General features: G+C 41.9%; 1 protein-coding gene across 7 annotated transcripts in view; it reads right to left on the reverse strand.

Annotated features, from left to right (window-relative positions):
* Positions 1 to 25,115, reverse strand: part of PPP1R9A (protein phosphatase 1 regulatory subunit 9A) — a 253,382-nt gene that overhangs the window by 40,338 nt on the left and 187,929 nt on the right. For 4 of the 7 annotated variants that reach the window (XM_054020403.1, XM_054020402.1, XM_054020404.1 and 1 more), the window contains exons 7-11: positions 16,428 to 16,583; positions 9,119 to 9,172; positions 6,206 to 6,435; positions 3,992 to 4,088; positions 3,709 to 3,880 (exon numbers count right to left, since the gene is read on the reverse strand). In XM_054020403.1, coding sequence (XP_053876378.1) covers positions 3,709 to 3,880; positions 3,992 to 4,088; positions 6,206 to 6,435; positions 9,119 to 9,172; positions 16,428 to 16,583 — 709 coding nt within the window. Of the gene's footprint in view, positions 1 to 3,708; positions 3,881 to 3,991; positions 4,089 to 6,205; positions 6,436 to 9,118; positions 9,173 to 15,485; positions 15,531 to 16,427; positions 16,584 to 25,115 lie in introns of all 7 variants that reach the window. The other 3 variants (XM_054020401.1, XM_054020399.1, XM_054020398.1) reach the window with 1 other exon arrangement.

A 25,115-nucleotide genomic window follows, 5' to 3' on the forward strand; every position in this document is an offset into this window, starting at 1 on the left:
ATGGAACATGTCAATTTTGTTGTTTCAAAATGATTTTTTTGTTTAGAAATTCCTTTAATTTTATATTATAAAAAGCTAATTTTTTAATGCTGTAGTTGGAACAAAACATTGCGATCAGTCCAAAACAAAACAAAAAAATTAAGTTTGTTTTGCAGGAAATTTAAAATTCTTTGTTTTCGTTTTGTTCCAAATTCCCCTCCCCCTCCTCAAAATGCAAGTGTGGCATTTCCCATGAAAGGGAAAATCGGATTTCTGCTTAGCTCTACTGAGCAGCCATAGCTCCTATTCTTACCTACATAATTATTAAGCCCATAGATATCTGAGTGTTCAGCCCTTCTGAAAAGCAGGCTAATTAATTGGGTGCCTAAATATGGAATCAGATGTCTAACTTTCTGTAACCAGTTGTTTGCAGTGCTGTAGTCATGTACCTTTCCAGTACCTGACAAAGAGCTTTGGGTAGCTCAAAAGTTTGTCTCTTTTACCAACAGAATTTGGTCCAACCTCAACAACCAAGTTGGAAAATTTTAGCCTTAGTGACTGGTACTTAGTTACAATGATGGCAGGTGCTTTAGAACAGATTTCAGCTCTGCATCTATGGCTGTATTGGCTCTGTAGTAATGACAGTTGTAGAGATTCATTTTTTGTCAGCAACATATGCAGTTGTGATGCAGACACACAGAGAGCAAGTATGCTGAATACTTTTCAGAAGAGGACCTTTTTTTTTTTTTTTACACAGCCAGTTTTCTGACCCAAACCACTTTTTAGACATTTTTGTTAAGAGTTGCACTAAAAATATGACTTTAACTATCTAATGCAACATATAATGGGCTGTCTGGGAGACATAAAGGTTCTTAAAAAACAACAAGGATTCCGGTGGCACTTTAAAGACTAACAGATTTATTTGGGCATAAGCTTTCGTGGGTAAAAAGCCCACTTCTTCAGATGCACAAAAACTTATGCCCAAATAAATCTGTTAGTCTTTAAAGTGCCACCGGACTCCTGGTTGTTTTTGGGGGGACAGACTAACACGGCTACCCCCTGATAATAAAAGTTCTTGTAATGATAAGTGCTTTTGTAAATTTCAGAGATTTCAGTGTTATAAATGCTTACTAGAAAGAAACATGCACAAACTCTGATTTATGGGAACGAATTCTGCAATGTGGCAGAACAGTTTTAGCAGGACAATCTTGTTTTTCTTATATTAAACACAATAATTCAGATTGATTTGCTTGCAGAGAAATATTTAGTTTGTGTTCACACATGAAACAATTGTTAAAATATCAATAAAATGTTCGTAAGTCTGCCAAAAATCAACACATCAGGTAACCTAATGCATTCTTCTATGACAGAGAGGATTTTTGTTTTAACTAGACTTTAATATTATTTAATATATTCATATAGCAGCAATGCCCTTCATTGCACAAAGGTTTCGGGTGCTCCTGTGACTTTCGTAAAATCAAGATTTATCTGTATAATTAACCCTCAGTGGCGCTTAAATGACTATTTGATAAGGAACTTGCATTTCATTCACACATGGCTCAATCCTGCAAAAAGCTGAGCACCTCCTGCAAGGATCCTGTGGGCATCAATAAAAGTTGAGGGCACTCAGAACTTTGCAGGAACTGGTCCAGAATGCACTGCAACTGTTGGCTACTGTACGGTCTTGGGAAGCCAAGACTAAGGGTTTTCATAGGATCATTTTTGTTTGGGTAGGAAATGACCTTTAGTGTGTCTTTAGCCCTTCTCACCTTCCTATCTGTCATTGCAGGATAGATTTAACTTGTTAAAGTCTGCATGATAGCATCATTAGCAAAGAGACCTCGTCAACGTTCCCTTACAGCTTTCTCGACCACTTAACTATGCTTATGGTTAAAGTATTTTATATACTTAAATTTAACACACATTTCCCTTAATGCTGGTTAAGTCCCATTAATTTCTTGCTCTGTCCCTTGTTCACTGAAAAGAATTATTATTCCTTGTATTCTTACAAAAGTTCTATGAGTTTATAGAGAGTTATCGAGTCTCCATCACCTCCAGACTGAATACATCCCATGTTTCTATATTTCCTCAGAGGTGTTAGCTGCAAGATTTTCTATCATTTCTGAACTGCCTTCTCTTTTGTCTACTTTATAAAAAAAATAAAGTGCTGCTCAAACATCAATGGAGAATTCAAACTGACTTCAATGGGCACTGAAGTCCCAAATAAGGCCTAGTGAATATTAGGTAGAAAGGAGCAATTACCTCACTGGTTTCATTCTGGAGACTCTCGGTAATACAAGAGCATGACACAGTATTGGGCTTTCTGATACTAATCTGTATTGTTTACTCATACAATTGATCATCTATTATAATTCTCATGTAAGAGAGGGGTAGCCTCTTTGACGAAGTGGGCATTCACTCACGAAAGCTTATGCTCCAATACGTCTGTTGTTTTTTATAATTCTCATGCCATCCTTCTCTGTGCCACTAGTGCCTAGCTGGTCTCCTCCTATTCTATGTGCATTTGATTATTCCTTATTTATTGGGAAATTGGGATAAGTAACATTATATTTTCCAGACACTTGTGTCTTAATCTTGTTGGGTTATAGAGGAGAAACCTGATAAATTGCAGGGAAGCTGTGACATTACTGCCATGAAATAAGATTTTTTTTAAGTGTGAAGAAAAGCACTGGACTATGGCATATTAATCAATATGGAAATGATCAATATGAAACTGTATGATGGTGGACTAAGTTATTTCCATTGCCACCTACCCAGCACCCCAGGAATAAGCTGTCCGTAACTATCTTGAAATAACTGTAAATTACAACAAATATTTTGTTCATTAGAGAAACAACATGGAGAAGGGCAAAGCTTGCATTTTGTGTATGACTTTAATAAAAACATTTTTCTTATTAAAATCTTATGATGTTCTTTGAATATATAAAACACAAAACAGGAAATCAGTTATTAAGGTCATATAAACACATTTTAGGGGTCTGATGACATCACAAACCATTTGAACTTCACTTTCATGGTTAAGATGATGTCCTGATATGTCAATGAAACTTTACAATTTAGATGCCTGTGTACTATCTTCCATTTGTGTACACACACACACACACACACACACACACACACACACAGGTGAGTATATATACACTTATCTACATGCCTATCAGTATATAGTATAGATAGATATATTTAGTCCCTGCATACATACACTGTATATACACACAGCTCATTTGTTTATTCTTTGTTCACACAAGAGATCCATTTATAATTAGACATTTTATTATATTTTTCTCATGTTGGCAATTTTGTTCCTGTTTGATCTTTAGTAGATTGGGTAATTAAAGACAGACATAGGACACAAGAAAAAATACAATCTTCCCCTACTTTACTGATACAACACAAACACGGAATGAAACTTAAATGTTGTAGGCAATCCCACTGAAAATTCACTGATGGTTTAATGAAAAAATAATGACCTCTGCTTGATTAACAGTCCTCCGTCACTTACACTTACTGATGAATATTCATTCTACATCTGTTCTGTAGTGCTGCACTATTACATAAAGTGTTTGCTATCAGATACTGCATTTTGGTGAAAATGACAGGATTATTACGATATTCATTTATTCTTTACTGTAAATTCTTAAGTCACAACTGTGATATTCATACACAGCAAACTGGATTAACAGAAGTTTAGGGTTGATTCAAACAAACCTTGACTTAAGCCATCCAGACAAGACACTTGCTCTACATCTAGGCTCTCCACTGGATCTCCTCTGGAAACTTCTCCAAAAGGTGTTTGCCTTTCAAAAATGTTGTTGTTATTGTTAACCTGGCTCCCATTTTGCTTCAACAGCCTGAAAACTTCAGCTTCCAAGTCTCTAATCTAAGAGAAATACATCCAATTATTAGCCAAAATGAATAACGATGCTTTTTTTTTCCAGACTACCAGACAGCATTGCCTTATTCTTCAGACACTTGAGTGAACATTACTCACACGAGCTTGTAAGCCTTGAACCTCTGCAAGGTGCGCTTTCTCCAGTTCTTCTATTTTTTTTCGCTCAGCTTCCTGGCGTTTGATGAAGTCAAGTTCTCTTAAGAGGGAAAAAAAACCCATTTGCTGGTATCAAAGCAATTACAGATTCAAACACGAAATTAACAAATGTACTGGCACAATACACATTAATATACCCGTTTGTTTAAAAGATAATCCTTAGTTAACAGGAGATTTGGTACTAATCCGATAATGGTAAACATGCAGCTGCAAGTAGGAGAAAACAACTGAGCAGTTATTACCTACCCAAATGAATAAACTGTAATCATATTGTGGAAAACTAATTAAGGTAAAAATCCCACTTATTCAGACTGTCAACAACAACTGTGTTGAAACTGTCATAAACTAAATTAACCTTTTCATAATTTGTACTTATAAAGCATCATTAGTTCAAATTATGTTGAATTTTGCAGTTACAGTTGGGATGGAATCGCTCTGTTAGATATGAAAATGACTGTGTATCATCACTTAATTTACATCTCTCACTCGTAAGGTACAAAACTAATTATCCAAAAATTATAAGTAAATCTGTGAGGTAATTTAGGGTTTTGAGACAGTCAAAAATTATAGGCCAGATCCTCCACTGCTGTAACTCTGGGTAGTACAACTGAAGCAAGTTCACACCAGCTGATGGTTTGGCTCTACTTCTATTGTCTTGAAAAGCTGAGGCCATTAATGATCCAATGGGACCATTCACAAGAGATGCCAGTTAGTTCTGGTAGGCTGGCAAAATTCCACTGTGGCTAATGACATTTTGTCTATCTAAAATCCTCCTTGCAGTTTCAGTGGGATAGGGTATTCAATTCCTCTGCTAGGAGCTGTCTATTGTTGCTATACACTGTACGGTTAAAACAGCTGAGTTTCATTATAAAAATGGCTGATTTCAGTAGCAGATGAAGCAATCCTAGTGTAAATTTTGTAAAATTCTTTAGAGAATGAAAAGTGTTGTATAAATGTAAGAAATTATTGCTCAGATGTCAGGAATGGGGGGGAGGGGTCAGGGGAAACTGCTTAGGTATGCACTAGTTCAGGGGTGGGCAAACTTTTTGGCCCGAGGGCCACATCTGGGTATGGAAATTCTATGGCAGGCCATGAATGCTCATAAAATTGGGGGTTAGGGTGTGGGAGGGGGTTAGGCCTCCGGCTTGGGGTGTGGACTCTAGGGTGGGGCCAGAAATGAGGAGATCAGGGTGTGGGAGGGGGCTCCAGGCTGGGATTTGGGGTTTGGGTTGCGAGGGGGAGGGGGTGAGGGCTCCAGATGGCGGTGTGGGCTCTGGGGTGCAGGAGGGTGAGACCCAGGGGTTCAGAGGGCGGGAGGGGGATCAGGGCTAGGGCAGGGGGTTGGGGCACTGGAGGGAGTCCGGGGTGCAGGCTCCGTGTGGCACTTACCTCAAGTAGCTCCCAGAAGCAGCAGCATGTCCCCCCTCTGGCTCCTCTGCGTAGGGGCAGCCAGGCGGCTCTGCACACTGCCCCATCCGCAGGTGCTGTCCCTGCAGCTCCCATCGGCCATGGTTCCTGGCCAATGGGAGCAGCAGGGGTGGCACTTGGGGCAGGGGCAGCGTGCAGAGCCCCCTGGCTGCCTCTACACGTAGGAGCCAGAGGGGGGACATGTTGCTGCTTCCGGGAGCCATGAGGAGCCACGGCACACATGGAGCAGGGCAAGCCCTGGACCCTGCTCCCTGGCTGGAGCTCGAGGGCCAGATTAAAACGTCTGAAGGGCCACATGCGGCCCCTGGGCCTTAGTTTGCCCATCCCTGCTCTAGTTGGTTCAGCTCAATTCAAACATTCTCAAGAGCCAGGAAGAAGAAAAACACAGTGTGAGAATGTCTCAACATGATTTGCTTCTTCATGTTGCGTCAATACAAAACAATACTTAGTCAAACTGATGCAACATCATCATAACAAACTGCTGCAAATATGACTAACACTCCAAAGACGAATACTGCAAACTAATTCATTGTTAGTCATTTAAAAAATATGCACAATGCTGACATTTTTCAGTAATAAAAAATGGTTTTGAAGGCAGCAAAGTGAAAAATGTTGTTTACCTTACAGGCCTTTAACACTGGCTTTCATATTTCAAGAGATGCAGTTATATGACACAAACATTCCCTATCTGGCCACTAATTCAATCTTTGGCCTGTAGCAGCTGCTTACTTTTGCTGAAAGTCCTTGATCAATTTCTTTGCTTTGTTATATTTCTTCTCCAAAGCCTGATACTGGTTTTGAGTCTCTTTGAGGTGTTCATTCACAGTGTGACACAGGGTTTGGGCCTCAATCCAGTAGCTCTCTAGTTTCATCATCCTTTCCTTATTCTCCTCAATGTTCTGTTGGAGCTGGGACTTCTCCCGTTCCCATCTCACTTTCTCATTCTCTGCAGCCTGTAGCTGGACACAGCAAATACAGAGGCTTGAGAGTAAAAAGCTGCATTAAAAATCAGTAATTCAAGATGCTTTGAAATACTGAGAAGCGTGAATAGCAGTGTATTAATGAATATAAAGGTTGTGCATTACTAATGTAAAGAGCATTCCTGTACAATGAGAACGTTCTAATACATGTTTGACACGGAAGAATGAATACACTTAAATTAATTCGAGTCTTTTGCTTCTGGCATCCATTGCAACTTCTATGCTCCTGTGAAATGTGGTAGCATTTTTAAAATTCCAGCTTTCTAATGTTGGTGCATTCTGGTGGTGTGCCTGGGACATAGTGGAGCACTGGGAGTGTATTTTACCTCATGTATCTGAACTAGGTATGTTAGAAAGCACTGTGGACTAAGAAACTCAAGATTTTTTATTATTAGAATTACAAATTGTAACTTCTATATTTGATTTTACCACAAAGCTATTTAGAAAACAATGGAGAAAAAGCTAATTGTGTCTTATCTAGCTAACTGCCTTCTTTTTTAAATTAGAAACTCTTTTGAACTTGAAATTTATTGCACCAGTTTTCACACAATGATAATTTCTTAGTCATAATCAGTGTAATTTAGAAAGTTAAAAAGGGAGATTGGTATCTTAATACACTGAGAGAAGTATTAGTAGAGCTAATATCAAATTTTAATTTGGAAGCTTTTTTTAAATTAAGCAGACAAGTTTTAAACCCAATATTTCAACTAATTTTTAAAGCTGTTATAAGAATAGGAAACATCTGGTTCTAGTTTATAAATCTTAAACTTGATTTATTTTATAAATTATCAAAGAGATGATATTGATAGAAAAATGTCCATTATATTTATAGGGCTCTGTCTCGCAAGGGGCTGACCACTCTCTCCATGATCCAACCAAGCACTTAAGCATCTGATTAACTTTAAGGCTAAGCACATTGGTGGTCCCACTGAGTGAAATCTTAGACCCATTGAAGTGAATGGGAGTCTCTCTATTGGTCCAACAGTCAGGATTTTACCCAATAAATTCAGAGTATTTAATCCTTTTTCCATGTAATTTTGTATCTATGGAAGAAAAGCGGTAGGTAAAATCTAGATATTATTTATCATTATTAAAACTAACTGCAGGCGTAAGTGCTTGGCTGGATCAGGGCCAGATTTCTCAGCACCTTGCAGATTAAAGCCCATACAATTTACAAAAAGCAAATAATGTTTTATGCACTGACTATTTACTTATCAACAGCAGTTAACTTGTACTGGCAAAGCTGTGCTGATATCATAAACGATGCACACACAAACGGAGTAACTTGTAGACTGGACATATTTTACTGGCAAAAAAACAACGAGGAGTCTGGTGCCACTTTAAAGACTAACAGATTTATTTGGGCATAAGCTTTCGTGGGTAAAAAACCCACTTCTTCAGATGCATGGAGGGTTTTTTACCCACGAAAGCTTATGCCCAAATAAATCTGTTAGTCTTTAAAGTGCCACAGGACTCCTCGTTGTTTTTGTGGATACAGACTAACACAGCTACCCCTCTGATACTTGTTTTACTGTCAGTTTAACCAAAATTAGCCATGGTTCTACTATAAAGGTCAGGGGGAAATGTGTGGCAAAGAAAAAGACAATGGCTCCAATCCTGCAACAGGATTTGCAGAGATGAATGCCTACATCCAGGATGCATTACAAGGAAAAGTCAATGGGGCTGTGCATGGGCACAAAGATGTACCCATGTGGGTGCAATTGCTGGATCAGAGTCTAAACTGGAAGGAGGGGAAGAAATTTCTGGCTTTCTAAAATGAAAGAGAACAATGAGAGTTCACATAAAATAAAATAAAATTACAATAGCCTTTTAACAGTAATCTTAGCTGATCTATTTGATAAACACTAAGCAAATTATATGATGGGTGTGGATGTTTATAAGAAAAAATCAGCTGAATCCTTTTTCAATTTTAAAAATTGCTCTTTTGTCTTCCTTTTATTTTCTTCTGTAGCATACATAAAATGCTGTTATAAAACCTATTACTCAACAACTGAATCATTATCAAAAACTGAACTCCTCGTAAAGGTTAAATTAGTATTAAAAGACCAAATATAAGAAAATACATTTTCTGTATATTAATACATTAAATCTAATTTTAAGAGCCAATTGTGAGATAATTTCCTCCATGAAATCAACCAGCTTTTGCCTTTTATAACATGTTTTAAACTGTATGCAGTAGTTTCTCTTGTATGCAAAAAGCAAATATTGTATCCAAAGAAATTAATAGTTAAAGGAAAGGAAAATGCCAAAAGTCATAGGGGGAGAATAAAATAGTTAGTCTTCAGATCTCTACTGATCAGAAAACTATTAAGAAGGCTACACTTATTGAATATAAATATAACTTACAGAATTGTTAAAGAAAATGAATTAGTACACTATAAAGATAAAAATCTGTCTTTTAGTCATTATGTTATCCTTTAAAATGCACATTTAATGAAAACTAGATATTTTAGCAATTTCTCAATAGCTATGCTTTAGGTTTTACTGAAACGTCTACTGGAAGACTTACACCCAAACAAGCTTAATCTGAGTTTCATTTTAATTAGTCTTTCTTAGTAAGAACTTTGACATAAAGATATGCGTCTTCCATCAGATAAAAGGGAAAAAAATCAGCACGAATTAACTATGTATTGATCCTTACCTTTGTCTTCAGCTTTTGAATCTCAGCCTCTGTAACTGCATGTTTGATTTGCAACTAAAATTAAAAGCACAAAATAAACAAGTGAACTAAGAGACTAAGTGCTCCAATATTTTTAAAGCTTGTGCTGCCAGTTGAATACCTTATTACACAGCAGAAGGCCTAGAGAAGTGCTGCACTGCAGTACATTGTAAATTAAAATGTCTAGCTTGCAAAATGACTCAGTCTGTGAAACCTAATTAAAGATAGGCTTCTGCCTACCCACTCATAATTTCAGATTAGGACACCCAATCTGTCTGGCAAAAAGAAACATCTTGCACTTAAAAAAAAAAAAAAAAAAAAAAAAGGAAGAGAGATGAAGATAGCTTTTATCTTGCTTGGTTTTGCTCTCCTCTGATTTGAATGTGAAAATGTCCCAGTGCACGCTGGAGTTCGTAGAAAGTCCCATTGATTGGATTAAGCAGGCATGTCACAGAAAGCAAATACAGAAACAGATGATTTAATAGCTCCAAATGATTGAGAAGCTTGCAGGGAGGATTCCATACATACTGGTACTGCATGCAAGGGGAGAGGAAAAAGTGGCAATTTTCTCATAAATCTTGTCTCCATTGCAACAGTTAGCTTGAGTTACTCCACTTGAGCTAGACTCATTTGAGTAGAGGCAGGGCCGGCTCCAGGCACCAGCTTGGCAAGCAGGTGCTTGGGGCGGCCACTCCGGAGAGGGGCGGCAGGGCCAGCTATTCAGTGGCAATTCGGCGGATGGTCCCTCACTCCCGCTTGGAGCGAAGGACCTCCCGCCGAAGTGCCGCCGCAGATCGTGATCGCGGCTTTTTTTTTTGGCTGCTTGGGGCGGCCAAAACCCTGGAGTCGGTCCTGAGTAGAGGGCAACCACACTGCAATACTATACTCGAGCTACACAAAGTGATTGGATTAGCATCCGATGAGCAGTGCTAATCTGAGCTATAAACTGTAGCTGAGTTCCCACTGCATTACTACCTTGAGCATCAGCAGCACTTGAGCATCAACCTATACCTGATGGACCATCTAGCTTTAGTTTAAAATGCCACTTAACTCAAACTAGAGATTTCTATGTGTGGACTGGAGTCAGGTTAAGGTCAAAACTTGAGTTATAGTTCAAGAAAACAGTGCAATGAAGACAAGCGCTCAGTCTATAGTTTATTCACACTGTAGTTTCACTGAACCATCTGACTGTGGGAGTCCCGTGGAGAGGGATTATTTATTTTAATATATATATTTACCTTTTCATAAGAATGCCTATATTTACCTGAATGAAATTTTACCCTAAGGTATCTTAACCTTTATTATTAGGGTCCTTCCAAATTCACGGCCATGAAAAATGCGTCACGGACAGTGAAATATGGTTTCCCCCTGTGAAATCTGGTCTTTTGTGTGCTTTTACCCTATACTATACTGATCCTGTAGCCCTAAGGATTAATCTGCTGGTCTGTATAAATATATCTTTCTTATAAATTTGAGTATTTAATGTATTAGGCTTATAGATTTTATATTAAAAATAAGTTTGGCTGTAATGCAAGAGACCTACAGGCCAAAAACCCTGTATGTTAAGCTAATGAGAAGTTAACACATTTTGAGACCCTTACCCAGAAAAGTAAAATTAGACAAAACACCCACGCAGATGTCTAGAGACCTTTACCTGAACCAATAACAATAAAGGGTGGAAAAAGGGGATTTTTGCCCACAAATCTAACAAGTACACCACAAATGCGTACATACCTGTCATCCATAAGCACATACTATTGTCTATTGTCATACTAGCCTATGGGGTAAATGTACCCTAACATTTCCGTGGGGGAAGAATGAAATTTGGGCATAAGAGGAAGGATTTCCGACATTATGTAATCATTTTATTAACAAAAAATTATGTTACTTAACACAACTGAAACCGTATGTTATTCACCACTACTGAAACCATGCTTAGCCATTGGACAACATGATTTACATTAGCCGCTTCCATTTTCTAACAGGGTAAGCAGGAGCCTTTTGGACCAGTTCAGGAGAGTTGCACAACACTGCCTTTCTGTCACATACAGTAATGCTCCCTGCAGCTGAAAATGGGGACTACTACAGAGGGTGGGCACTGGGTTTTCCTAGCCCCAGGCCATTTGTGCTACGCTGGAGAAGATTAACTCTGGCAAAAGGAATGAATGCTCTCTTGGAGACCAGGATGTCTATAAAACAGGTCAATCAGTTCAGGGCCAGAGCTCTTGAGTTGACTGAATACATTTCAAACTTAGGATCTGTGGCAAAAGCAACAGCTACGAAGATCAATACCAGCATCTTCGTGAAAATGCCCTGCTGGCCTAGGGGCTCCACTTTCACATGCAGTGGCATGAAGTTACTTTGCTTCATAAAAATAATAGCTGCTGCTTTGTTACAGATGTAACTCTACAAATGCTGCCAGACTATAAATCCCCACTCTCATCCCTTGCATCAGGCTCTAGCTTTGGCACATTACCAGGGACAAGTGACAATAGTGTTGGTGTGACTGTCCAGAACGGAGCAGAAAGAATAGTAGAAAGCAAATATGGTCTGTATGTGGTGGTGATGGTGGTGGTGGTGAGCTTGGTGAAGCAGATGCTGGAAGGCAGACTTCTCTACTGGGGCAAAGATGAAGTTGTGGTATATATGGAGGTTGTGATAATAGTCAGGTGTCTGTCTCTCCTGATGCAAGAGTAAAGGTATGTACAGTTAGGTGCCTTATTTTTCATTTCCTTATTTTGTGCTAAGTGTATTTATAGATCAACCTTAACTGACACACAATGTAGTGTTTTTGAATATTACTATAGATAATTCCTCCAACAAGAATTCCTCCTTTTTTAAGGCTAGGAGAGGAAAGTTTATGGGCCAGATCCTTGGACGGTATAAATCAATACCAGCTATGCAGATTTACACCAGCTGAGGATCTGGATCTATAATTTAAAAAGAGTTTCCCATTATTTGGTGACTCAAAACTTTTCCACACAATTAGATGACTCACCTTTATTTTATGATTAAAAAGGAAGAAAAAATATCTAAGGGAAGCTCTCCTGAGGGCTAAATGCTTACCCAATTGAGTTACAAAAAGCCAATACAGATGACTGTAAATTATATGCTGTCACCTCCCATTCCTGACTAGGTAAGACTAGCAGAGAGATCAGAATTTCTCTGCAGGCACACTGGCCTCAATTCTGCAATCAATGGAAGTTTCTTGCATAGAGGACTGCAGGATTGGGCCTAGGATGGAGAGGGAGGATGCTGAGCTCTTGCCAATAGTACAGCTCTTTAATGTTCTTGCATATTCCATTTCCAATCTATGGCTTTGCAGCACTGGGGAAGACAATATCCTGAGAAAGAGAGGATGAGTACAGGTGGCAAAGAGAAAGCTTTTGTGCGTACAAATATTTTTTCCATATCTTTTCTTTCATAAAATTACAAATATTGGGAATGAGTCAGATAAAACAGAAACAAGTGCCTTCCTAGCTCCAATAGGAACATATAGCTTAGGCTAGTGGTTCACTTAATTCACTTCACCTGCGTAAAACCCAAGTAGTAGAACATTATATGAGTGGGATGTGGGGAGATGGGCAAGGGAGACAAACTATCTGTTAACTCTAGAGTGGGGTGCACAACTGTCGTGCAGCTTCCAATGGATGGACCAGCAGTCACAGCTGCTCCTTCACACTGGCACCAGTCCTCACATGGTGCTTAACCAGTGATCCTCACTGCCACAGTACCTCCAAAGAGCTTAAGTGGGCCTTCCACCCTTCGATCACTAGATGTTGAAACTATATCAGGAAAGGAGGAATTTTTGGACTCTTCCTTCTCTGGCCAGATAGGAGTGGAGGATTTGTAAGGGAGAGGCTATGTTTAGTATCTACAAGACGGATCCCTAATGCGTCAGACTTCTGAACTCCTTCACACCTGGGTCCCTGCACTGCAAGCCCTGGATCAGGCTGGTGATTGTGAGTGGCTTGAAAAACAATTTCTCCTAACGGTGGAGGAAGAACAGGAAAAATTAGAGGAGAGCCACCTCAAAAATATGGTGTTTGTACAAACACCAAACCTTTACTTAGATCAGCTATCTCACTGCTTTGGGGTAAGAGGAGATGAAGGGGAGGATGGTTGTATTAGACTATATCCTTTTCAGAGGTAATGATGCAACGGAAGTTCATGATTTGATGCCGTGGGCCATCTGCTTGCAGCCCCTCTCCATCCCTCCTACAAAAGCTCACAAGCAAGTGACCTATATTTAGACTATTATTAAAGAGACTTATATCAAACAAACAAACCCAAAACTGTTGCATAAATTACAATCTGCTCAGATACAGATGGTTTTATCTGTTATTTTTATGCTTTCTCTTATTAAGTAAAAAACGAATACTGATCACTCAGTCAGATCATTGAATCAGCACATGGTACAACAGATCCCACTGAGGTAGAAACAGAAGCAGAGACTTTTCTCACAAACATTCCAATATGTAGACTGGACATTTGGAATGTTTTTGTTTGGACAAAAGGAATTATGTTTTGCAATACAGATAGCAAATATATGTTTCTCTTTGACTGAAGGCAGAGAGGTAATGGACATTTTAGTATATTTCTGTTTTATCAGTAAATAAGGGGCTAGGTAAATGGTTTGGCAAGCAAATCTGGATCTTAGATATATCATATGCATGTTCCTTGGGGGAACAGGGCATGCATGTTTCTTTCTATGTTTTATACAATGTCGTGTACATTCTTGGAACACAAACATTATTTCAGATTTTTATATATAGCACCATAAGTTTTTCTAATGCTATACAGGATCATTGTTAACAATGACACTTTATGTAAAGTATTTCATCCTCAAAAGTGCTTTATAAATATTAACTAATTTATCCTCACAACAATGTAAACAGTAATGCCAATATTTTATCAAGAGGAAAAAAGGGTTTACAGTGGTTTGTCTAAGACCACAGAGAGCCTGTCTGCATATCCAGTGGTACACTTTTGTTTTGCAATAGGAAAGAAACTACCTAAAAAAGTCTCTTTTCAAGTTCATCCAAAGTTCAAAGCGTGCTTGGCTATGTAACTATGTTTTATTTTTGCCTACAAATATGCACAGGTTACATTAAAAAAATCCAAGAAAATATATGTATGTATTCCAATTTCCTTACTAAAAGAAAAATGTGTGACAAAAGTATAAGGTTCCTAAATAAGAGACATGTCAAACTTATTTGAGCATATTTTTCATCTGCAACAGCTGAATTCAATTCAACTTATTAGGTCACACTATTATGTTTGAAGATTATGTCCAATCCACTATTATTCAATACTGTCATATAGCTCCATGATAAAAATAAGAAAGAATAGCTCCTCTTTAACTATACAGCCCCAGCAAACATCAGAGTGGGTGTGAACAGCACCAGTAGCACATCTAATGTTGCACGAATTCAGGGCAAATGCCATTAAAAACATGAACTAACTCTAAGTCAACAAAACTTAGCTATATCCTGTTAAACGCAGACAGTGAACAAACAACAAGGCTGTGTTCATATTCTGCTTATAACTATGTGGGTTAGCAATCGTAGATTCAGCTGTAATAGAAGTAGGATTTATATGGTTACATTTCCTTCTCAAGCTCTCTTAGAGCCACCTGGATTTGCAGCTTCCCAACTTCCTGATTCTGATATCATCTACACTGGGGCTTTGAGTTAAGTAAACCAGTTCCATAAATAGTTTAACGCCAGTTTGGGCATATTCAAACACAGTATAGCCCAGTCCACGCTGGCTGGCCTGTTTAACAGAGTTAATGGGAACTATGTTCAAGCACAGATTTAAGGGTAATTCGATTAAAGGCCCACAGCATGCCCACCACTGCTTTGCACTTTGGATAGCCTTTTATACAGTGAGAGCAAAATGGACGTAAACATTACCAGATCAGAATGGAAGTATTTTATAAGCACTGTGTACTTATTTCAAACAGGTATCAATGACTACACAGGATGCAAGGTAGTGGAGAATCAGGCCACCAGTGTGGACAGAATTTAACATAGTAGCTCACCATTGTCTATAGTCTGGGATTTTAAAAATGGGGTCTTAAAACCAGCCATCACAATGAGGAGAGCCAATGTCAAAATGTGCTGAAAAACTCCTTCCAGAGAGAAACACTTATGAACAATAAGCATCTTAAGGCTGAAGAAGACACCAGCTGAGTGAGGAATGACACAGTGACTGGTTACCCTCTATGTCTAACTCCCAGTGCCAATCATATGTATTTAGAGAAAATAAGAGAACTGGCTTTGGGAGGGCAGGGGAGACTGTTTCTTTTATATCTCCCGGCTGGCCCCATGAGGGTGCTGCCGCTCACCTCCCCCATGAGGCTCCGGCTGCTCTCACCCCTTCCATCTTCACCCTATTTAAAAAAGAAAAATTGACTTTATTGTCACGGTTCTTGGCCCAATTGCTCCAGCCACGTGGGGAGCACTAATTGCAACCGCACATGTCTTATATCCCCATTGACATCACACTTTGTGGAAGATGAGGCACAAACCATACCAAGAGCTCAGAACCTAAAGTACAGTGGCACTAGAGCCGATATGTCTGTCATGCTTTGAGAGTGATTCACTGACTGCAACTAACATCGCTGATCCAAGCCAGATTTAGTACTAGCAGGCGCCGTGCACGCCTCCTCCCCACCCAGCACCATCAAAGAACATCAACCCCAACCTGCGACATGCCTGCTTCTCCAAAAAAGGAGCCTTTCTTAAACCAACTGCCAGACGTGTCACACTGCAGTAGACTTAAGAGTGGTTTTGTGATGTGGGTAAAGGGAACTAAGAGAGTCCACTAAATTCATTTTCACTGAAGTTTATTTAGCCCATTTGTCTCTCAATGAACTCCAGAGTCAAATCTTAAAGTAAACATTTGTTTAGAAAGACAATCGATCTGCCAGCAATGAACTAACTCACAGCTTCTTCTCCTAGCTGAAAAATTGCAAATAAAGTGCTGAGACATAAAAGGAATTTTTGTTGAACATTTATCAAACTGTTCTAATAAGGAGCACTATTAACGATTCATGCTTTGCGGAGCCTTTGTCAACACAAGAAATATCTGGCAACAAATGTTAAAAACAACTGAGAAAATGGGCCTCACTTATTTCAAGCATGACTGCTTAAGCCATTTACAACTATTGATTATACAAATAAGCTGGAAATCAATTCTATTATTCAAAGAGAAATCCAAATAGTTGAAAAATGAGATTACTAGAACCAGTGCTGTCCCAGAAATCTTGCCCAGTTGTCCATCTTACCTCTTTGAATTTGTGAGCAAGCTTAGTGGTGTCCAGCTCGGTTGGGGAAAACATGTCGTCATTCTCAGGAAGATCAAACACTTCAATGGCCATGTCACCTCCTGGAAGGATAGGTCCCATGTCTTCATCTTCTTCATCAGTAGCATATTCTCCTGTCTTAATATTATAGAGTTAAAATATTTCAGTTATCCTCTTATTAGACATGGCTTGTTTGCACTGTAATTAAAAAGTTAAATCTATAACACCTGAACACTTCCATATGGCCACTGAGATTAGTAAGTGTGCACATACAGGATTCTGCATGCAACAAAGGTTATATTCTCTCAGATCTGGCACAAGCAGTTAGGAATCTCAGTGGTAAAAGTACAGCTCAGTCATAATGTTTTAGTGCACTGGGTTACAGGAAAACAAAAACAGATACTGCAGCATTTTCAAAAAAGATCAGTCTGCCTTTATAAAGCTGTAGTTTAGTGGCTCTCAATCTTTTTAATTGCAAGAGCCCCACCCTCTTCCATTTAACAAAGGTTTAGCTGGGAACCATTCTCATTTAGCAATATGGAAAGAACAGGAATGTGCTGACCTCTGGCACTTGTTTATAACACCACTGGAGATTGTGACCCTTAGGCTGAAAAGCCATGGTGCATTTGAATATCCGGTGGTTTATTCATTATGTCTGAATTCATATAAGAAGCATAAGATCTGCATGGAAAGATACTTTTCTAAAAAAAAAAAAAAAAAAAATCAATGGGGTTGAAAAGCTGGCCCACTGTAGTCAATGGCCAAGTTCCCATTAGCTTCAATGGGTACAGGATTTCACCCTGTATGAGCAACCGGATCTTGCTGGTTTTGAACAACAGCAGTGGGTGTTTCTTGGGTTGGTGAAATGTGGTTTGTGGAATAAGCACTCTCTTACAAGATGGAGAGAATGCTGAAAAACTATAAATCTTCAAACCATTTCTCAACAAAGGGAAGTACAATATAATGTTAACGAAGAAGAAAAAGGCATATAATTGTTGCAAAACACTACCAAGAATTCTAAACTAATATGTAATAAGGACAACTCCCCTTAAATTAGAATCTTAATTGACATCATGTAAAGGTTAATAATATCTGTGATGTGCTGCACATACAATTATGCTGTTATGCCAACTGGGACTGGCTGGTCAGAGAGCTAATCTGTTACATCCTCTACTCCAGTGGGTGACAAGGAGAGTGGTATGTGAGATGTTATGCTGAACCTAGGCCGTCCAGGTTTCCCCCACTCTGAAGGGCTCTTCAGGCAGCCAGTTAAAAAGGCATTTCAACTGCTCTGTATTGCTAGACTGGAGGCCAGAATCAGGCCCTGAGAGTCAAGGTTCCCGAGTTCAATTACTGTCACTGAATTGCTATGTAAACTTGGAAAAGTCATTTAACCTCCCACTGCAGCTCAGCTTCCCCCATGTAAAAATGGGAATAATAATACTTATTCCACAGAAGTGTTGTGAGGTTTAATTAACATCTGTAAAGTGCTCTCAGATCCTCAGATGAAAGCGCGCAGCATTTTTATCACCAATCTAGTCTCATCAAGCTCGAAGTAACTGCTAGTGCCATTTTTTATTAACACATATTTTAAATACTGGGGGGGAGATTTTCAAAGGCACAAACAGCATTTAAGCGCCCAACTCTTATTGCCTTTCAATGTGACTTAGATACCTACCTGCCATTTGCACCTTTGCCAATCAACCCCATTATTTAAACAGTGCTAATAGCATGCTAGGTGCTTTACACACAAGTATAAACAATATTATTGGCAATGACTATATAATAAACATCACCACTTTTCACCTAAATAGCAAATCTCATAGGAAAGTTTAAGATATGTAGAAAAATTTCAATTTAAGACTACTACAGAAATGAGTAAAAAAAAATGAAAGTTGTAAAATAAAGAATTTGCTAGTATCCTTTCAGTAAAAAGAGGTATTAAAAAGAGAACTTATGTCATCCCCTTGGTATGACCAATCCACACATATTAGTGTGGATTAGTGAAATGTGAACATTACTCCTATGAGGCCTAATTCAACATATATATATATATGCGCACACACACACACACACCCCATACAATATACATATATTTTACATATTTAGTATATTCTATACATATACATTTTTATATGTATTTATATTCCTCCAAATTATTTTATTTATCCTCCTTTTACTGCTTTCAGTTTTGTACCCTATATTCTTAGAGCTCACATGAGTAACACATTGACTTTAAGGAGACAAGCAAAATTACTCATAGTCACGTTTGCAGAATCAGGCTCGTAGATAGAACAGAAACTTTATTTTCCACCAAATACTGGCCTTTTCCATGTAACACCACATTTATTGTTTTCCTGTTTCTAATGATGCTGGAAATTAGCATGGATTTATTGGTTTACTTTCTCGTTAGTGCACCAGTGTTATCGATGGAAACACCTGGCAAAGGAAACACTTGGAACTTGCTCCAACTCCCAAGTCTCTGGGCAGGGCTCCAACACAACTCTGGGATTAGTATTTGTTAGTGAAATTCTATGGCAGATGCCAATAAAACGAGTTTAAATATTGTTTTGGTTAGGTCTTAGTTTCAAACTTGCAATTTAAAAAATAGTATTTTTCATCTGTTGACTATAGGATGCTGAATTTAACTTTGTTTTTTTACATATACAGTCAGATTGTGAAGGATATTCTCAAATCAGATCATTCAAATTTTAAAGCAGGTTAATTTTGGGAGTCTAAAATACCCAAAGTCTCTTAAACCTAAGAAAACTACTATCCTTAGAACTAAATATCAAAGGCATAGATTTTTCCCCACTAGGTAGCCGGGTTGTCAATGTATTCTGATGTGAACTTGGTTTTCATTGAGTGGGAAAATTTGTTTTGCTCTGGAGTCTTCAACTACGCTGGCACTGCATTGTATGTTAAGACACCATTTGAAATGAAACTTTCTGTTTCTATTCATACTGAGCTAGATCACGAACAAATTCAACTCGTGCAATGTCAATTCTGCAGCTGTCGTTCTTGGCAGCTGCCACAACTGACAACTCCCTCACCTGGTGAACATTCTTAGCTCACCAACTGGAAGTCTTCTCGTTGCACCCCTTTAGGGATGCCCCTCCCAGTATCCCACACCCTCCAAAATGCTCCCTTCTACTAGCCATGATCCTCACCAACATTAGCTGGTGTTAACTGGAAACATCCCTCTCCCCTCCACAGACAGCACTGGCTGAGCCTGCAATTTCTCCCGTCTGCCATACACCATATATTCCAAACCTTCCGGAGACATGGAGGTGTTAGGAGAAGAATAGAGAGCTGACAGGTAACAAGCCACAAGGAACACAGCACAACTGACATTTCCACCGAGAGGGACCATGTCTGGGGGTGTATTTCTGAAGACCTGTGTTGGCAATGGCTAAATGGACGCAGAGATTGGACTCTCAGCCAGTGAACTGAAGCCTTGTCTATGCACCAGCTTACACCGATTTAGGCCTGGTCTACACTACGGGTTTAGGTCGACTTTAGCAGCGTTAAACCGAATTAAGCCTGGACACGTCCACACAACGAGGCCCTTTCTTTCGAATTAAAGGGCCCTTTAAACCGGTTTCTTTACACCACCTCCGACGAGGGGATTAGCGATAAAACCGGCCTTTGCGGGTCGGAATTGGGGTAGTGTGGACGGAATTCGATGTTATTGGCCTCCGGGAGCTATCCCACAGTGCTTCATTGTGACCGCTCTGGACAGCGCTCTCAACTCAGATGCACTGACCAGGTAGACAGGAAAAGACCCGCGAAGGTTTGAATTTCATTTCCTGTTTGCCCAGCGTGGAGAGCACAGGTGACCACGCAGAGCTCATCAGCACAGGTAACCGTCATGGAGTCCTCCCAGGATCGCAAAAGAGCTCCAGCATGGACCGAACGGGAGGTACGAGATCTGCTCGCCATATGGGGAGATGAAGCAGTGATAGCTGAACTCCGTAGCAGTAAAAGAAATGGAAAAGTATTAGAAAAGATCTCCAAGGCCATGAAGGACCGAGGCCATAACAGGGACACACAGCAGTGCCGCGTGAAAATTAAGGAGCTAAGGCAAGCCTACCACAAAGCCAGAGAAGCAAACGGAAGGTCCGGGGCAGAGCCGCAAACTTGCCGCTACTACGCGGAGCTGCATGCGATCCTAGGGGGTGCAGCCACCACTACCCCAACCGTGTGCTATGACTCTCTCACTGGAGAAACACACAGGGAAGACGGTTCGGGGAACGAGGAAGATGACGATGGAGGTACTGTAGGTAGCTCACAGCAGCAAGGAAGCGGAGAAACCGGTTTCCCCAACAGCCAGGATATGTTTGTGACCCTGGACCTGGAACCAGTAACCCCCGAACTCACCCAAGACCCTCAGGGCACACAGGAGACCTCTGGTGAGTGTAACTTTGTAAATATTTGTAAACATTACAAAAAAAAAGCAAGCAAGCAAGTCTGTTAACGTGTATGGGGATGGGGCGGAAATCCTCCAGGGACATCTCCAGAAAGCTCTCCTGGTTGAAATGGGGTGATTTTATTAAGGGGGACATTCAGAGGCGCCCGTTCCTGCTCTTCTGACCAGAAATGTTCCCCGCTGTTAACCACGCGGTGGGGGGGAGGGGTGAAGTGATCATCCCAGAGAATCGTGTGTGTGTGTGTGGGGGGGGTGGTTTACTTGTGTTTGTGCCGCATGTTAACCGGGAAACCGCAGCCCCCTCCTTTTACATTGAAACCCCATTTTAAATGGACAACCCAATTCATCCTTGATATGGGAAATGCGCTGCTGTTTGCAACCTTTCCCGCATGTTAAGAAGGTTAAAAAAGCCAAAACACTGTGGCCTACGATGGCTGCCTGCAAGCCGAAATATGCGACCTTGTAATGAAAGAGTGTACCCATTGTTCCCTAAAATGTGTCCTTTTTAACCACCTCTCCCTTCTCCTCCACCAGCTGCAAATGTTTCTCCTTCGCAGAGGCTCGTGAACATTAGAAAGAGAAAACGTAAGACGAGGGACGAGATGTTCACGGAGCTGCAGATGTCCGCCCAGGCTGATAGAGCACAGCAGAATGCGTGGAGGCAGTCAATGACGGAGATGAGAAAAGCCCAATATGAACGAGAGGAGAGGTGGCGGGCTGAATCGCGGGAAGAACAGAGCAAGTGGCGGGCTGAAGACGATAGGTGGCGTCAGCTTGCAGACAGACGGCAAGAGGCAATGCTCCGTCTGCTGGAGCATCAAAGTGATATGCTCGAGCGTATGGTTGAGTTGCAGGAAAGGCAGCAGGAGCAGAGACCGCCGCTACAGCCCCTGTGTAACCAACAGCCCTCCTCCCCAAGTTCCATAGCCTCCTCACCCAGACGCCCAAGAACACGGTGGGGGGGCCTCCGTCCACCCAGTCACTCCACCCCAGATGATCGCCAAAGCATCAGAAGGCTGGCCTTCAATAAGAGTCAAAGTTTTAAAATGCAGTGTGTCCTTTTCCATCCCTCCTCCCCCACCCATCCCAGGCTACCTTGGCAATTATCCCCCTACCTCTGTAAGGAACTAATAAAGAATGCATGAATGTGAAAAAACAATGACTTTATTGCCTCTGCAAGGGGGAGGGGAGGGTGGGGTGGGGTGGTTGGTTTACAGGGAAGTAGAGTGAACCGGGTCGGGGGGGGGGGTTGGAGGGTTCATCAAGGAGAAACAAACAGAAATTTCACACAGTAGCCTGGCCAGTCACAAAACTCGTTTTCAAAGCTTCTCTGATGCGCACCGCGCCCTGCTGTGCTCCTCTAACCGCCCTGGTGTCTGGCTGCGCGTAATCAGCGGCCAGGCGAGTTGCCTCAACCTCCCACCCCGCCATAAAGGTCTCCCCCTTACTCTCACAGATATTGTGGAGCGCACAGCAAGCAGCAATAACAATAGGGATATTCTTTTCGCTGAGGTCTGAGCGAGTCAGTAAGCTGCGCCAGCGCGCTTTTAAACGTCCAAATGCACATTCCACCACCATTCGGCACTTGCTCAGCCTGTAGTTGAACAGGTCCTGACTCCTGTCCAGGCTGCCTGTGTACGGCTTCATGAGCCATGGCATTAAGGGGTAGGCTGGGTCCCCAAGGATCACGATAGGCATTTCAACATCCCCAATGGTCACTTTCTGGTCCGGGAAGAAAGTCCCTTCCTCCAGCTTTCGAAACAGAGCAGAGTTCCTGAAGACGCGAGCATCATGTACCTTTCCCGGCCATCCCACGTTGATGTTGGTGAAACGTCCCTTGTGATCCACCAGGGCTTGCAGCAGCATTGAAAAGTACCCCTTGCGGTTTACGTAGTCGGTGGCTTGGTGCTCCGGTGACAAGATAGGGATATGGGTTCCGTCTATGGCCCCGCCACAGTTTGGGAATCCCATTTCAGCAAAACCATCCACTATTGACTGCACGTTGCCCAGAGTCACTACCCTTGCTATCACCAGGTCTTTCATTGCCCTGGCAAATTGGATCACAGCAGCCCCCACCGTAGATTTGCCCACTCCAAATTGATTCCCGACTGACCGGTAGCTGTCTGGCGTTGCAAGCTTCCACAGGGCTATCGCCACTCGCTTCTCAACTGTGAGGGCTGCTCTCATCTTGGTATTCTGGCGCTTCAGGGCAGGGGAAAGCAAGTCACAAAGTTCCATGAAAGTGGCCTTACGCATGCGAAAGTTTCGCAGCCACTGGGAATCGTCCCATACCTGCAGCACGATGCGATCCCACCAGTCTGTGCTTGTTTCCCGGGCCCAGAATCGGCGTTCCACGGTATCAACCTGCCCCAGTGACACCATGATTTCCACATTGCTGGGGCCTGTGCCTTGTGAGAGGTCTATGGCCATGTCAATTTCCTCATCACTCTCGTCGCCGTGCTGCAATCGCCTCCTCGCCTGGTCCGGGTTTCGCCTTGGCATGTTCTGGCTCTGCATATACTCCAGGACAATGCGCGTGGTGTTCATAGTGCTCATAATTGCCGCGGTGATCTGAGCGGGCTCCATGATCCCAGTGCTAGCTATGGCGCCTGGTCAGAAAAAAGGCGCGAAAGTAGTATCTGATGGACCAGGAGAAGGAGGGCGGGAGGGAGGGAGGGAGGGAGGGAGGGCCAAGTGACGACATGGCGTACAGGTACAGGAACAGGGAGAAACACAAACAACTGTCACACAGAATGGTCCCCCCAAAGATTAAACTGGAAACCCTGGGCTTAGCAGGCCGTTGATTTCACGGAGGAAGGGGAAGCAAATGAACACAGAATAAATCTATTTTTTACATCTTAAGGTGGCAGCCGACGCTGCAGCATGAGTGACAGCCATACCAGTATGATGATGATGGGTACCAATCATAATATACCATCATCTGCCAAAAGGCAAGGGGCTGCTGCTGTGTAGCAATGCAGCCCCATGTCTGCCAGCCCCACGTCCGCCAGCACCCAGCATCGCCCTCGGCCTCTTCTGGGTGCTTAGCAGACAATATTGGGCAATTGGCAGAAAATAGTACATTATGACTGGTAACCGTCATCATCGAGACAGTAGCATGTCTGCCCAGGTGGCCATGATTGACAGCCACTCCAGTACGACGACGACGGGTACCAGTCATAATATACCATCGCCTGGAAGGGGCTGGTGCAATGCAGCCCTACGGCTGCCAGCCCCACGGCTATCACTCATGCTACACCGTCTACTGCCAAAAGGCAGTTAGCAGCTGCTGCTGTGTAGCAATGCAGTCCCACGTCTGCCGGCACCCAGAGGACATATGGTGACGGTGAGCTCAGCTGTGCTGAGCGGGCTCCATGTTGTCTGCACAGGTAACCCAGGTAACCCAGGTAAAAAGGCGCGAATCTATTGTCTGCCGTTGCTGTGACGGGGGAGGGAGGGGCCTGACGACATGTACCCAGAACCGCCCGCGACACTGTTTTGCATCATCCGGGCATTGGGATCTCAACCCAGAATTCAAAGAAAAGGCGTGAACCGCTTCGCGGCTCGAGCTGTGGCGCAAACGTAGTATCTGACGGCCTAGGGGAAGGAGGGAGGGGGGCCGAGTGACGACATGGCGTACAGGCACAGGGAATTAAAATAAAGAACGGTGGCTGTGCATCAGGGAGAGACACAAACAACTGTCACAGACTGGTCCCCCCCAAAGATTAAACTGAAAACCCTGGGTTTAGCAGGCCGTTGATTTGACGGACGGAGGGGGAAGCAAATGAATACAGAGAAAATCTATTTTTTACATCTTAAGACGACGGTGCAGCGTGACTGATAGCCCTCGGCATCTTTCTGGGTGCTTGGCAGCAAATACGGGGCGGTGTATGACGATGGTCTTCAGGCCTATTGCACGAGCTGCTGCTCAGGGAAGACTCTGCTAATGTGCGATGACCCGACTTGTAATAGGCCGGCTAACAGTCATAATACACCATTTACTGCCAAAAGGCAAGCCCCACGGCTGCCAGCACCCAGATCGCCGATGAAGGCTACCAGTCTACTGCACCGTCTACCGCCAAAAGGCAGTTAGCAGCTGCTGCTGTGTAGCAATGCAGTCCCACGTCTGCCGGCACCAAGAGGATATATGGTGACGGTGAGCTCAGCTGTGCTGAGCGGGCTCCATGTTGTCTGCACAGGTAACCCAGGTAACCCAGATAAAAAGGCGCGAATCTATTGTC

The sequence above is a fragment of the Malaclemys terrapin genome, chromosome 2 (genome assembly GCF_027887155.1).
Source record: "Malaclemys terrapin pileata isolate rMalTer1 chromosome 2, rMalTer1.hap1, whole genome shotgun sequence".
NCBI lineage: Eukaryota > Metazoa > Chordata > Testudines > Emydidae > Malaclemys > Malaclemys terrapin.